At 45.3% G+C, this 14360-nt stretch overlaps 1 protein-coding gene across 1 annotated transcript; it reads right to left on the bottom strand.

Moving 5' to 3' along the window:
- Positions 1–552: 552 nt before the first annotated feature.
- Positions 553–3592, bottom strand: dhar3 (glutathione dehydroascorbate reductase3). The gene is made up of 6 exons (NM_001136653.1): positions 3427–3592; positions 3214–3304; positions 2076–2222; positions 1500–1617; positions 1133–1273; positions 553–1039 (listed from the first exon to the last, which is right to left on the bottom strand). The coding sequence occupies exons 1-6, from the start codon at positions 3485–3487 to the stop codon at positions 953–955; spliced, it is 645 nt and encodes a 214-aa protein (NP_001130125.1). The 5' UTR covers positions 3488–3592; the 3' UTR covers positions 553–952.
- Positions 3593–14360: the final 10768 nt, after the last annotated feature.

Raw genomic sequence — 14360 nt, 5'->3', positions numbered from 1 at the left:
TGATCCGAGAGTAGCCCTTTGCCAATCAGTAGTCAGACAGTGCAAAAATGCTGTTCTGAAAAATAATAAATGGGAGAGGGAAAGGAGACAGACCATTCACAGGCTTGCTAAGGTAATAAGCTCCATCTGAGGGCTTGTTCGGTTATTTTCAATCCATATGGATTGAAGGGGATTGATAGGGATTGCGAGGGATTTTGACTTAATAGGGATTGAAACCCCCTCAATCCCCCTCAATCCATATGGATTGTGGTAGAACCGAATAAGCCCTGAGGGGGATTGAATCCCTTTCTATTCAATTTTGACTAGGAAGGGATTTAATCCCCTCCAATCTCCCTCAATCAACTTCTAACCGAACAAGCCCTGATAGGGAGCCCCTCTACGAGAAGAGGTCTACCACACCGAACCTCTGAAAACAAAGTTAAGACGGCAGAGAAATTTCTGCCCCAAAACAACTGGAAAGTAGGGGGGAAAAGAACATGAACAGAGTAGCACTTTGGCAATTACTTGTCAGACATTGTTTGGCAATTACTTGTCAGACATTGTCAGAAATTTCGATTAACATGCGCTTGAAAAAATCCAGGTCAGAAATATGACCATAAGAGAAGATAACCTGATGCTCAGGCTACCACCAATTCACCAGAGAACAGAAAATCATGAAAGCAAGGCTCACCGCAAGCATAAAAGCAGTTCCATTATTTGGAGCCCACGTTACACTATATGCATGCTCTCATAGCAGATCAAGAGATGCCCATGGTCTCGAACGAAACCGGCAACAGACACGCACAATTGCAACAGCCAGAACTGAGTACTCGAGACACGATCACACGACACTGCATTTATTCCAACTGAATCATGTGTCTAGGCTACAGATGTGACACCTACACACACCACTGACAACGACTGATCAGATAAATGGATGGAGTCCACCAGTTAGCACCAAATCACGATGTGCTTACGCGTTCACCTTGGGCGCCCATCCCGCAATCACGTGCTCCTCGGATGGCTTAGTCTTGACAAAAGATTCACGGCTGAAAAGAGCCTGGGCAAAGACAAAGGTGAGCTTGATTATTCGATTCTGTAGTACAGGTTATGGAGTTGACGGCGAAATGCAATCACTTGAACACTTGTGTACCTTGGTGTAGGCGTGGACGTTGGTTAGGTTTTCTGGGATCTTCCAGCCTTTGAAATGCTCCAGTGCGACCTGGAGGTGGAAGAGCTTTGGCCCCAGGCTAAGATCAGCTGCTGATACGTTCTCCCCGTTGATGTAGGGGCCCTGCAAAGTGCAAACACCAGAGTGTTGACAATGACGTTAGGAAAGGCATGATTCAATCAGATTTGATGGTGAGACTAAGCAATGCCAGAGCACTAAGTAATCAGATACCACAAATGATTTGTGTCATATCCAAACATGTTAAGTGCACAGAAGAACGTGTTGTGTCTATTTCCCTGCTGAAAGCAGCAGACATATCAAACAGTAAGGGGTCAAGCATTTAACTTACATGAGCTTTGAGATGCTCATCCAGTGCCTGCAGCTCATCCAGAAGCGCCTTCTCGGAACCATCACTAGCATCCTTGCTCTTCAAGAATGTGATGAAGGCTGGGAAAATCTTTGATCCCCTATCATTACATTCAATCTATATCAGATCATGTGGCATAAGCACTAAGACAATTGCTCAAGCTCAAATTTGAACACAGAGCTACACAATAACCCAAAATAATGCTTCAGAAGAAACTTAATAATGTAGATAGCAACCTTGCAAGTTACAAGTATTTCACCGCAGCTGCTTCTCATAAACTACAAGTTGGTATTACGTATGAAAACTACAAGTAAAGCACTACTAGATTGTGATTCTTCAGGTGCATGAATTATGAACTGACAGCTATTTGAACATAATACACCTCCCAAGTAAATTCAGATATAACTAAGGTCTCAGGCCTTTTAACAGGAAATAATAATAAAGACTTAGGCTCCATTTAGAACATGAGGGTTTCAGGTTAAACTGTTTAACGCCCTGGGAATTAACATAGTGTTAAATACTTCCCTAGCACAGATGGATGTGAGCAACACAACTTACACTGATGCATATTCTACAGGAGTGACCAGAGATGGAGTTGGGAACTTCTCCTCAATGGTTTGGGTGATTACATCAGAATCAGCAATGCATTCGCCATCACCACCGTTGAACACAGGCACCTTACCCTCTGGGCTGATCTTCAGAAACCTGAAAGAGACATTACAGTAGTCAGATGCGAACATTACAATCAGACAAAAAACAAAGTCGAAATGGACTTAAGTACACCCTTGGCTCACTGAAAAAAAAGAAACTGAAAAATCCTCTTCAATTTTCAAATTAGAAACTAACTATGAATTCATATGAAAGGGGGGTGCATAATTCCAAAAGTGCCACTGCCAGCACAAATTTGAGAAGCATGTTTTGCCAATTCCAATATTTTGCATAAATTGATGGTGTGTACAGTGGAAAACATCAAGCCTTCTCTAGTGCGCGTAAACTAGCTGTAATCCAAGTACACTAGAACTTCTAATTCATCAGGGAAGACACATGCAACTGTACCAAGACAAGATACTGGATGTTCGCTGTTGAACAAAGGTCTGGGGTTTATGTCATGACAGATTTAAGTTCTCGAGAATTAAAATAAAACTGCATAATAATTCTCGGGTAATCTACGAACCAGTGTCACATGTTAAAAATAGGAGGCAATATTAAACCTACAGTTCGTTCATAACTAGAAAAAAAATAATCACCGGAGAGATCAATTCAGCAGGACACATGGGGGCTGTCGGGCTGAATAGTACATAATTCATGACTAAGTTGTGTGGATTCTTTTTTCCCAGTGCCAGTTTACAGGCTGCAATTAAGTCAGATCAGGGAAATCTACCACATCCAACGAAAAATCATCCGCAGCAGACTCTCCAAAGCAAACAAGGAGACAGCGCAAAGAATTTCCCTGTCTCGAACCCTGTTCCCGGTCTACCACAGTGAGGTGATCCTCTGGAAATGAAGTCAATGCAGCAGAAAAGGTGTTATTAAGAAAAGGAAGAAAAACACGGCCTGAGCGGCGGCACTTCGCCAGATCCGTCGTGACTCCTGAGACACCGCGTGCAGACTGCACAATGCTGCTGCGGAAAGTATATATAATAATGATGATTGATGAGCGGGGGAAGGGAAGAGAGGAAGAGGGAGGGAGACGGACCATTCGGGCTTGTTGTCGAGGTCGACGAGCTTCACCTCGTAGGGGACCTTCTTCTCCTCCAGCGTGAGCAGCACCCTCTGCGAGAACGGGCCTGCCGGCAGCAGGTTCCGGTTCCATCCAGACCAGACCAAGCCAAGGCAAAGAAGGGTCAGTGAGACGGCTAGGGATCCGGGCGGAATTGGGCGCCGTAGGTGGGGGGTGGGGAGTACTCACAGTCGCCGAGCGTGTCGGGCTTCCCCGTGGCGGCCTTCACGCACACCTCCACGGCGGCCATGACGACGGACGACGGGCGACGGGCGGACGTCTCTGCTTCCCGGAATCCCGGTTAGCTTCACGACGTGCCGGTTAGCTTCTGGTTCCTTCTTCCCGGTGAGTTTTTTCTGGCTTCTATTACGTTACTCTCAACCCCATCTTCTCCATAAAAGTAAAGTATTCCCTCCGTTCATAAATATATTCATAAATATATGACACCATTAATTTTTTTAAAACTTTGATTACTCATCTTATTTAAATAAATAATAAACTATTATTTTATTTTTTATGATTTGTTTTATTATTTAAGTTAGTTTATATTTATTTAAAATTTTTATTACTTAAATAAATATTTTGAATAAGATGAGTGATTAAATTTTCGAAAAAATCAATGGTTTTCTATCACGGAGGTAGTATTTAGAAGTGATCTTACTAAATAGTATTCTATGATTTTTTAATTATTTTAATTATTTTCTTTACCTTCGTTTTCTCAACTGACCATGTTGCCCCTGCACTCCATCCACCGATACGTCTTTCCATCGCAGAATTGAGAGTACTTCACTTCCCCATCATGAACATGGCCGCCGCCAATCGGAGATTGTCTTCCTCCACTCCGCCACAGGAATTTCTCCCTCGCGGCCACAACAGGTTCATCTCCCTCCCAGCCACTGCAAAGTTCTTGTTCGTATGTTCCATGGACGTGTGGTTTCCTGCTTGCTATCCACCATGTATCTCTATGCAAAACTTTGCTGCTGCCACCACCATCATGTTTCCCATGTGAAACTTTGCCGACCAGATAGGTTGCAACATGTTTCTGTATTCGTGTGAGGAGGCAAGAAGCTATGGCTTGGATCAAGAAAAATAAATACTAATTGTTTGGATCAGGAAAACTGAATTCTAATGGTGGATATGCATCAAGAAACTAAATACTAATACATGTGCATCAAAACCGAATACAAATTACAAAATATTAAATATGAAATACTTGGTCTTTTTAGGGGTGTTTAAATGCACTAGAGCTAATAGTTAGTTAGCTAAAAATATACTAGTAGAATTAGGTAGTTAACAAATAGTTAGCTAACTAGTAGCTAATTTACTAAAAATAGCTAATAACTGAACTATTAGCTAGGATGTTTGGATGTCTCTAGCGAATTTTAGCCACTAACTATTATTTCTAGTGCATTCAAACACCCCTTAATTATATATCTTCCTTGATGATACTTAGGTGTCATATTACAAAAGACTTATTGGGAGAGCCACAATGACGACGCCTATGGACGGAGATAAATCATATCTGAGAGTAGAGCTGACACTTCCATTTATAGAGCAGCCACCTTCATTAGTGGATTGTGATTCAATATCAATTCAAGAAGAAAGAGAGGACAATTTAGTTTAATCACATGCTGGCAATTGATTACTTTAAGTTTGGATTGGAGTCATTGGACCATTTAGTTTAATAACAGCTCTGATTGCCTGTATTAGCATGGGATGTTGAATGTTTGGAAAAACATTTTTTTGTTTGATGTGGGTTGTGGCATAAATCTGCTATTTAATTGCTCCTTTTAGGTAAAGAATAATATTTTTTTATTTTGCACACCAAGTTGTACAAGCCAATATTCAGAACATGATCAGGTCCTTGTTATTATTCATGAAGTGTTATTAAAACGCACGGGGCAATAACATATGGATGTGGCAATATCAGGTCCTTATTGTTGAATAAATCCTTGCGCTGCTGACAGTTTCAAGTGTCAGGGTAGTTTTAGTCTGTTTTTCGTTTTCTTCAGTTAGTGTTTCAGTCTATGTGTTCTTCAGTTAGTGTTTTCAGTCTGTTTTTTATTCAATCTGATTTTCATTTTCTTCAGCCACAAACTTGGAACCCGAGATGAGTTTTACAGATGGGGCAATATCAGGTCCTGGTTACCACGCTCCCTTCAAATGATATTGAATGTCGAAGTTCCTTGTCCAGGGAGTTTACGTGCATTCTCTTCGGTCGGCAGTCAGCGAGAAAGGGAGCACATCAATTAGCTAAAAAAGATATGCAAAATGAGAGAGGGGTAATATGGTCAGCTGAGAAGACCAAGATATGCAAAAACGATCAGAGTACTATTTAGAGTGACAAGATCACTTCTAAATACTATTAGTACTGATTTGGTGACCAGAGATCACGGGGTCCATGGAGGAGGAATCTTATTAAATAGCAAGGGGACTCCTTCCCATGGATCCCCGTGGTCTCTGGTCACTAAACCAACTCTTAAGGAGAAGATGTAGTTAAAAGTACTATCGATACCATAGAACTAGGGTACCCCTTACTACTGTATCAAAACACAGCACTCACATGGTTATCTCTAATCGTGCGCTAAGGAACTGAGCACCTCGACCCATGTCATGACTCGCTCGAGGCCAACCCTAAACGGGAGACGCAGTCGCGACTCGCTCGAGGCCAGCCTCGGGCGAGGAACACATTTCCGACTCGCCCACTCTAGCCTCGAGCGAGAAGCGCATTTCTGCTTTGCCCAAGGGTGTCTCAAGCAACACTCCGAGAGCTACCTGCCTCGACCAACCACTCCGATTCTAGAACGGCGCATGTCCCTGTCTTATGGGTAGGTCCAGTGGTGCCACGTGTCCAGGGAGGCGATATGCTCAGGGACTTCACCTATGGATCTGGACCCCCATGGGTAGGTCCCGGACCCCCATGTACACAATCCGAACCCATGGAAGGTCCAGGACCTCCACGTATACAAACCGGACCCTCGAGTAGGGCTCTAGACCCTCCCCCCGTATGGGGTCTGGGTCGTTAATGAGGGCTATCGGTGCTCCAGGGCAGAACATGCCCCAGGCCCTACTCCGGACCCAAGCAGGGGTTCGGTAACGCCACGTGGCCGCTGAGCGCATGGTGCGAACCTTCGCATGGAAGCAAGGCCTTAGCCCACATTAAATGCAAGGCAGCCTCTGACCAAGTGCAGGGCATTGGCAGGCTTGTAACATGTCTCTGTAACCACCCACACGTTATCGAGGTGCACAGTAGCATGGTAGCGCCGCGTGCATTAAATGTTCGCTTAGAGCTCCGCGCGTTACCGAGGCCGTTGTGCCACACGCGTGATGACACCATCATGAAGCGTCGTTCGGTCGGGTAATGTGTCCGTTACAGTGATCGACCGGACATGACAACACATGCGATTGTGCACGCTCCTACGCACGTCGGCGTATCAGTCTACGTTGTGGCCCTTACCAGAGCCTTCGCCCATACGCTGACAAGACAAGGCGAAGGAGAGGCTGGTCAAGAAATCCACACGGTGACCAAGAGAAGATCTCGGTCCGCCAGCAACATTAGTTGTTCCATGTTTTTATTACTATATTCCTAGGCCCGCCTGTCGGGGCTCAACTTCCTTGTATGTGCCCCCTGGACTATAAAAGGGAAGGCACACAACGTTACAAGGGACAGACTCTCTCGGAACCCCTCGGACACACAGAGACTCGTTCCTCATGCAATACAACTCACAGTGGATGTAGGGTATTATGCTCTAGCGGCCTGAACCACTCTAACCCTTGTGTTCTCGAGTTCATCCAACTAATCAGGAAAATCTCTAGGCCCCCTAGTTCACAAGATTAGGGGGTACATTCCACCACCCAACTGGAGTTTTCTCTCTGACAATTGGTGCGCCAGGTAGGGGGCACTAGGCTTAGATTTCTTGCATGTTTTCCTTGCTCGACATGATGGTACAGATCATCGAGCACCACGACTCGTCCTCCGGGGACTTCCCAATGGGGGAAGAGGCGACATTTTCCACGCTACAGGCTCTTACCGCCCTATGTCTAGTGCCGCTATTATGCATGCTGCACAGCAACACATGCCAGTGTAGGAGTCTAGGACCCCCTCACGGGCTACTCCCGGTGGGTTGCTATCAGCAGCCAGGAAGTTGCTCCGCAACCCCCAAGCTCCAAAGCCTCACCGGGGGCCATGAGGCAATGGCACGAAGACGTCGACTACCTCTCAGCATGGCCCAGATCGCCCTGGTTCTGGCAGAACTGGGCCACGACTATACCGGTGTCGACGCGAGGCGTCAGCATCCGTGCAGTCACCCTCAGTGAGGGGCGCGCGGACTGATGGCCTATAGGCAGAGCTCAACCGTAGGCGTGTGGGCGAGGATGCTCATATCTTGAAAGGGAAATAGGGTTAACCTTTTCCCAGTATTAATTTTGGTGGTTGAATGCCCAACACAAATATTGGACTAACTAGTTTGCTCTAGAATATATGTTCTACAGGTGCATAAAGGTTCAACACAAACCAATAAAAGATTGAAGTTAGGGATCAAATTCAAAGGAGCAAAGAAACCGAGTTTGCTATATTCATATGCATTCATTCTGGACCCTAGAGCTAAGATGAGAGGTTTTTTTAATGTGTTGCATTTACTTGTAGAGTGCACTGGGTGTGAGTACAGTACATATTATGCTGATGTAAAAAATGAATTGTATAAACTGTTTACTAAATATGAGACTAAGTTTGGTGCAGTTAGGGCTCAAAGGGCTGCTCAGCCTTCTATTCATACAGGTAAAAGAAAACAAGCTTGGGGCCCCCTAGCTCTACCCCTTCTGCTTCATCTTCATCTGTTATTTGTGAGCTCACAGCCTACTTAGACAGTGACAATGTCACTTCTTATGAGGATGATTTTGATATACTTCTCTGGTGGCGTGACCACAAGCTAACATATCCAGTTTTATCCATAATGGCAAGGGATATTATGGCTGTTCCTGTATCTACTGTCTCTTCGGAGTCTTGTTTCAGTTTGACAGGGAGGATAATCGAGGAGCGACGACGACGCTTATTGCCTGAGAATGTGGAGATGCTGACTTGCTTAAAAGATTGGGAATTAGGAGAAAAGAGAGAACAACATGTTGTTGACAATCCAGAGCTTGAGGACTCATTCCAGAATTTATTTCTTGATGAAGATGAACCTGTTGCTGCTTAGTTGTAGTCTTCTAGACTGTGATGTGGTCATCTGACATGTGCTTTCACTGCTTTGTCATTGAGTGATTGTGAGAGAGTCATTTTGTATTGTAATATACATTTGTAACAGATACAAACTTATTAGTGATTAAACTTTAAGCTGGCTGCACTCTTTTTTCCTTTCTAGGGTTTCTCACAAGGGTGAGTTTTACCTAGAAAGGTTTTTAATTAGGCAGCATTGCACAAAACAGCTCATTTATTATATTTGTCTATATTTTCTGCTGTTTTTTAACTTTGGTTAAATTTCTCTATGTTTTCTGCTGTTTGGGATCTCTGACGGGCTGGTGCTGGCACGACCCGTTTTTTTGAACGTGCCTAGCGGGCTGGCCCGACACGAAAAGTGGCCCAGAGGGCCGTGCCTGGGCCAACGGCCAGGCACGTGGGCTCCCTAGGCACGGCCCGTTAAGCCCGTGTGCCCGGGCCGACCCGTTGGCTGATGGGCCGTACTTCCCCGGGCCCGTGCCGGGTCGTGCCGGGCTGGCCTGTTGGCCATCTATACTTCTTCCCGGTGAGTTTTTTCTGTTATGACACTCGTTTTAACGGGCTTCTATTACGTTACTCTCAACTCCATCTTCTCTATAAAATTATTCCCCCTTCATAAATATATGACACTATTATTTTTTTTAAAACTTTAATCACTTATCTTATTCAAATAAATAATAAATTATCATTTTATTTTTTATGATTTGTTTTATTATTTAAGTTAGTTTATATTTGTTTAAAATTTTAATTGTTTAAATAAATATTTTAGATAAGATGAGTGATTAAAAATTTTCAAAAAAAATAATGTTGTCGTATATTTATGAACGGATATAGTAGTTAGAAGTGATCTTACTGAATAGTATTCTATGGTTTTTTAATTATTTTAATTATTTTCTTTACCTTCGTTTTCTCAACTGACCATGTTGCCCTTACACTCCATCCACCGATACGTCTTTCCATCGCAGAATTGAGAGTACTTCACTTCCCCATCATGAACATGGCCGCCGCCAATCGGAGATTGCCTTCCTGCACTCCGCCACAGGAATTTCTCCCTCGCGGCCACAACAGGTTCATCTCCCTCCCCACCATTGCAAAGTTCTTGTTCGTATGCACCATGGATGTGTGGTTTCCTGCTTGCTATCCACCAATCCACCATGTATCTCCTATGCAAAACTTTGCTGCTGCTGCCACCATCATGTTTCCCATGTGAAACTTTGCCGGCCAGATAGGTTGCAACATGTTTCTGTATTCGTGTGAGGAGGCAAGAAGCTATGGCTTAGATCAAGAAAAATAAATACTAATTGTTTGGATCAGGAAAACTGAATTCTGAGGGTGGATATACATCAAGAAACTGAATACTAATACATGTGCATCAAAACCGAATACAAATTACAAAATATTAAATATGAAATACTTAGTCTTTTTAGGAGGTGTTTAAATGCACTAGAGCTAATAGTTAGTTAGCTAAAAATATACTAGTAGAATTAGCTAGTTAACAAATAGTTAGCTAACTAGTAGCTAATTTACTAAAAATAGCTAATAACTGAACTATAAGCTAGGATGTTTGCATGTCTCTAGCTAATTTTAGCCACTAACTATTATTTCTAGTGCCTTCAAACACTCCTTAATTATATATCTTCCTTGATGATACTTAGGTGTCATATTACAAGAGACTTATTGGGAGAGCCACAATGACGACGCCTATGGACGGAGATAAATCACATCTGAGAGTAGAGCTGACACTTCCATTTATAGAGCAGCCACCTTCATTAGTGGATTGTGATTCAATATCAATTCAAGAAGAAAGAGAGGACAATTTAGTTTAATCACATGCTGGCAATTGATTACTTTAACTTTGGATTGGAGTCATTGGACCATTTAGTTTAATAACAACTCTGATTGCCTGTATTAGCATGGGATGTTGAATGTTTGGAAAAACATTTTTTTGTTTGATGTGGGTTGTGACATAAATCTGCTATTTAATTGCTCCTTTTAGGTAAAGAATAATCTTTTTTATTTTGCACACCAAGTTGTGCAAGCCAATATTCAGAACATGATCAGGTCCTTGTTATTATTCATGAAGTGTTATTAAAACGCACGGGGCAATAACATATGGATGTGGCAATATCAGGTCCTTATTGTTGAATAAATCCTTGCGCTGCTGACAGTTTCAAGTGTCAGGGTAGTTTTAGTCTGTTTTTCGTTTTCTTCAGTTAGTGTTTCAGTCTATGTGTTCTTCAGTTAGTGTTTTCAGTCTGTTTTTTATTCAATCTGATTTTCATTTTCTTCAGCCACAAACTTGGAACCCGAGATGAGTTTTACAGATGGGGCAATATCAGGTCCTGGTTACCACGCTCCCTTCAAATGATATTGAATGTCGAAGTTCCTTGTCCAGGGAGTTTACGTGCATTCTCTTCGGTCGGCAGTCAGCGAGAAAGGGAGCACATCAATTAGCTAAAAAAGATATGCAAAATGAGAGAGGGGTAATATGGTCAGCTGAGAAGACCAAGATATGCAAAAACGATCAGAGTACTATTTAGAGTTGACAAGATCACTTCTAAATACTATTAGTACTGATTTGGTGACCAGAGATCACGGGGTCCATGGAGGAGGAATCTTATTAAATAGCAAGGGGACTCCTTCCCATGGATCCCCGTGGTCTCTGGTCACTAAACCAACTCTTAAGGAGAAGATGTAGTTAAAAGTACTATCGATACCATAGAACTAGGGTACCCCTTACTACTGTATCAAAACACAGCACTCACATGGTTATCTCTAATCGTGCGCTAAGGAACTGAGCACCTCGACCCATGTCATGACTCGCTCGAGGCCAACCCTAAACGGGAGACGCAGTCGCGACTCGCTCGAGGCCAGCCTCGGGCGAGGAACACATTTCCGACTCGCCCACTCTAGCCTCGAGCGAGAAGCGCATTTCTGCTTTGCCCAAGGGTGTCTCAAGCAACACTCCGAGAGCTACCTGCCTCGACCAACCACTCCGATTCTAGAACAGCGCATGTCCCTGTCTTATGGGTAGGTCCAGTGGTGCCACGTGTCCAGGGAGGCGATATGCTCAGGGACTTCACCTATGGATCTGGACCCCCATGGGTAGGTCTCGGACCCCCATGTACACAATCAGAACCCATGGAAGGTCCAGGACCTCCACGTATACAAACCGGACCCTCGAGTAGGGCTCTAGACCCTCCCCCCGTATGGGGTCTGGGTCGTTAATGAGGGCTATCGGTGCTCCAGGGCAGAACATGCCCCAGGCCCTACTCCGGACCCAAGCAGGGGTTCGGTAACGCCACGTGGCCGCTGAGCGCATGGTGCGAACCTTCGCATGGAAGCAAGGCCTTAGCCCACATTAAATGCAAGGCAGCCTCTGACCAAGTGCAGGGCATTGGCAGGCTTGTAACATGTCTCTGTAACCACCCACACGTTATCGAGGTGCACAGTAGCATGGTAGCGTCGCGTGCATTAAATGTTCGCTTAGAGCTCCGCGCGTTACCGAGGCCGTTGTGCCACACGCGTGATGACACCATCATGAAGCGTCGTTCGGTCGGGTAATGTGTCCGTTACAGTGATCGACCGGACATGACAACACATGCGATTGTGCACGCTCCTACGCACGTCGGCGTATCAGTCTACGCTGTGGCCCTTACCAGAGCCTTCGCCCATACGCTGACAAGACAAGGCGAAGGAGAGGCTGGTCAAGAAATCCACACGGTGACCAAGAGAAGATCTCGGTCCGCCAGCAACATTAGTTGTTCCATGTTTTTATTACTATATTCCTAGGCCCGCCTGTCGGGGCTCAACTTCCTTGTATGTGCCCCCTGGACTATAAAAGGGAAGGCACACAACGTTACAAGGGACAGACTCTCTCGGAACCCCTCGGACACACAGAGACTCGTTCCTCATGCAATACAACTCACAGTGGATGTAGGGTATTATGCTCTAGCGGCCTGAACCACTCTAACCCTTGTGTTCTCGAGTTCATCCAACTAATCAGGAAAATCTCTAGGCCCCCTAGTTCACAAGATTAGGGGGTACATTCCACCACCCAACTGGAGTTTTCTCTCTGACAATTGGTGCGCCAGGTAGGGGGCACTAGGCTTAGATTTCTTGCATGTTTTCCTTGCTCGACATGATGGTACAGATCATCGAGCACCACGACTCGTCCTCCGGGGACTTCCCAATGGGGGAAGAGGCGACATTTTCCACGCTACAGGCTCTTACCGCCCTATGTCTAGTGCCGCTATTATGCATGCTGCACAGCAACACATGCCAGTGTAGGAGTCTAGGACCCCCTCACGGGCTACTCCCGGTGGGTTGCTATCAGCAGCCAGGAAGTTGCTCCGCAACCCCCAAGCTCCAAAGCCTCACCGGGGGCCATGAGGCAATGGCACGAAGACGTCGACTACCTCTCAGCATGGCCCAGATCGCCCTGGTTCTGGCAGAACTGGGCCACGACTATACCGGTGTCGACGCGAGGCGTCAGCATCCGTGCAGTCACCCTCAGTGAGGGGCGCGCGGACTGATGGCCTATAGGCAGAGCTCAACCGTAGGCGTGTGGGCGAGGATGCTCATATCTTGAAAGGGAAATAGGGTTAACCTTTTCCCAGTATTAATTTTGGTGGTTGAATGCCCAACACAAATATTGGACTAACTAGTTTGCTCTAGAATATATGTTCTACAGGTGCATAAAGGTTCAACACAAACCAATAAAAGATTGAAGTTAGGGATCAAATTCAAAGGAGCAAAGAAACCGAGTGTGCTCTGGTTTGGCGCATCAGACAGTGTCCGGTGCACCAGGACCGTACTGAGTCCAACTAGCCACTCTCGGGTTTCTTCAGGCGCGCTCCGCTATAATTCATCGGACTGTCCGGTGTGCCACCGGACTGTCCGGTGTGACAGCGGAGCAACGACTACTTCGCGCAACGGTCGACTGCAAAAGCGCGGTGATCAGATGAACAGTGAGAAACAGTGCACGCAGAGTCAGAGCCGCAGGTCAGAGGCGCACCGGACACTGAATAGTGCCTGTCCGGTGCCACTAGAGACAAAGCCTCCAACGGTCAAAAGCTCCAGAACCCTAACGGTTGGGTGACGTGGCTGGCGCACCGGACTGTCCGGTGCACCCATCGACAGCAGCCTGCCCCAACGGTTGTTTGGTGGTTGAGGGCTATAAATACCCCCAACCACCACCACCCCAAGCATCCAAGGTTTTTGAGTATCATATTCATCAGAAGAGCTCTAGCATTCACTCCTAGACACAATTCAAAAGATCAAAGCCTCTCCAAGTCCCCAATTCATCTCAAACACTTAGTGACTTGTGAGAGAGAGATTTTGTGTTCTTTTGAGCTCTTGCCTCTTGGATTGCCTTCTTCCTTTCTCATTTCTTTTCTCAAGTGATTTGTAATCGAAGCAAGAGACACCTAAGTGTGTGGTGGTCCTTGCGGGGTCTAAGTGACCTGGGAGATTAAGGAAAAGGCTCACTCAGTCTAAGTGACCGTTTGAGAGAGGGAAAGGGTTGAAAGAGACCCGGTCTTTGTGACCACCTCAACGGGGACTAGGTTCTTTAGAACCGAACCTCGGTAAAACAAATCACCGTGTTCATCTGCTTGATTCGCTCTTGATTTGTTTTTCCCTATCTTTCGGTCTCGGATTTATTTCTAACGCTAACCCCGGCATGTAGTGTGTGCTTAAGTTTATAATTTTCATATTCCGCCTATTCACCCCCCTCTAGGCGACTTTCAATTAGTATCCGAGCCCGGTGCTTCATTAGAGTCTAACAACTCGAAGTAATGTCGGGAGGATCCACCAAGAGGGATATGGAAACCGGCGAGAAGGCCACAAGCCATGGGAAGGCTCCATCAAGGGAGTCTGTGAAGCGTCCCGATTCTTTGGGACTCAA

The sequence above is a fragment of the Zea mays genome, chromosome 6 (genome assembly GCF_902167145.1).
Source record: "Zea mays cultivar B73 chromosome 6, Zm-B73-REFERENCE-NAM-5.0, whole genome shotgun sequence".
In the NCBI taxonomy this organism is placed as follows: Eukaryota; Viridiplantae; Streptophyta; class Magnoliopsida; order Poales; family Poaceae; genus Zea; species Zea mays.
The sequence above is the reverse complement of the archived record's forward strand: the minus strand, read 5'-3'. Positions and strand labels throughout refer to the sequence as shown.

Excerpts from the sequence above, each read along its gene's own strand:
- dhar3 (NM_001136653.1), bottom strand. The coding sequence starts at position 3,487 with ATGGCCGCCGTGGAGGTGTGCGTGAAGGCCGCCACGGGGAAGCCCGAC. Across the intron at positions 1,618-2,075 it reads CCTGTAGAATATGCATCAGT|GGGATCAAAGATTTTCCCAG; the intron begins GTAAGTTGTGTT and ends ATGTAATGATAG. Across the intron at positions 1,274-1,499 it reads ATGAGCATCTCAAAGCTCAT|GGCCCCTACATCAACGGGGA; the intron begins GTAAGTTAAATG and ends TGCACTTTGCAG.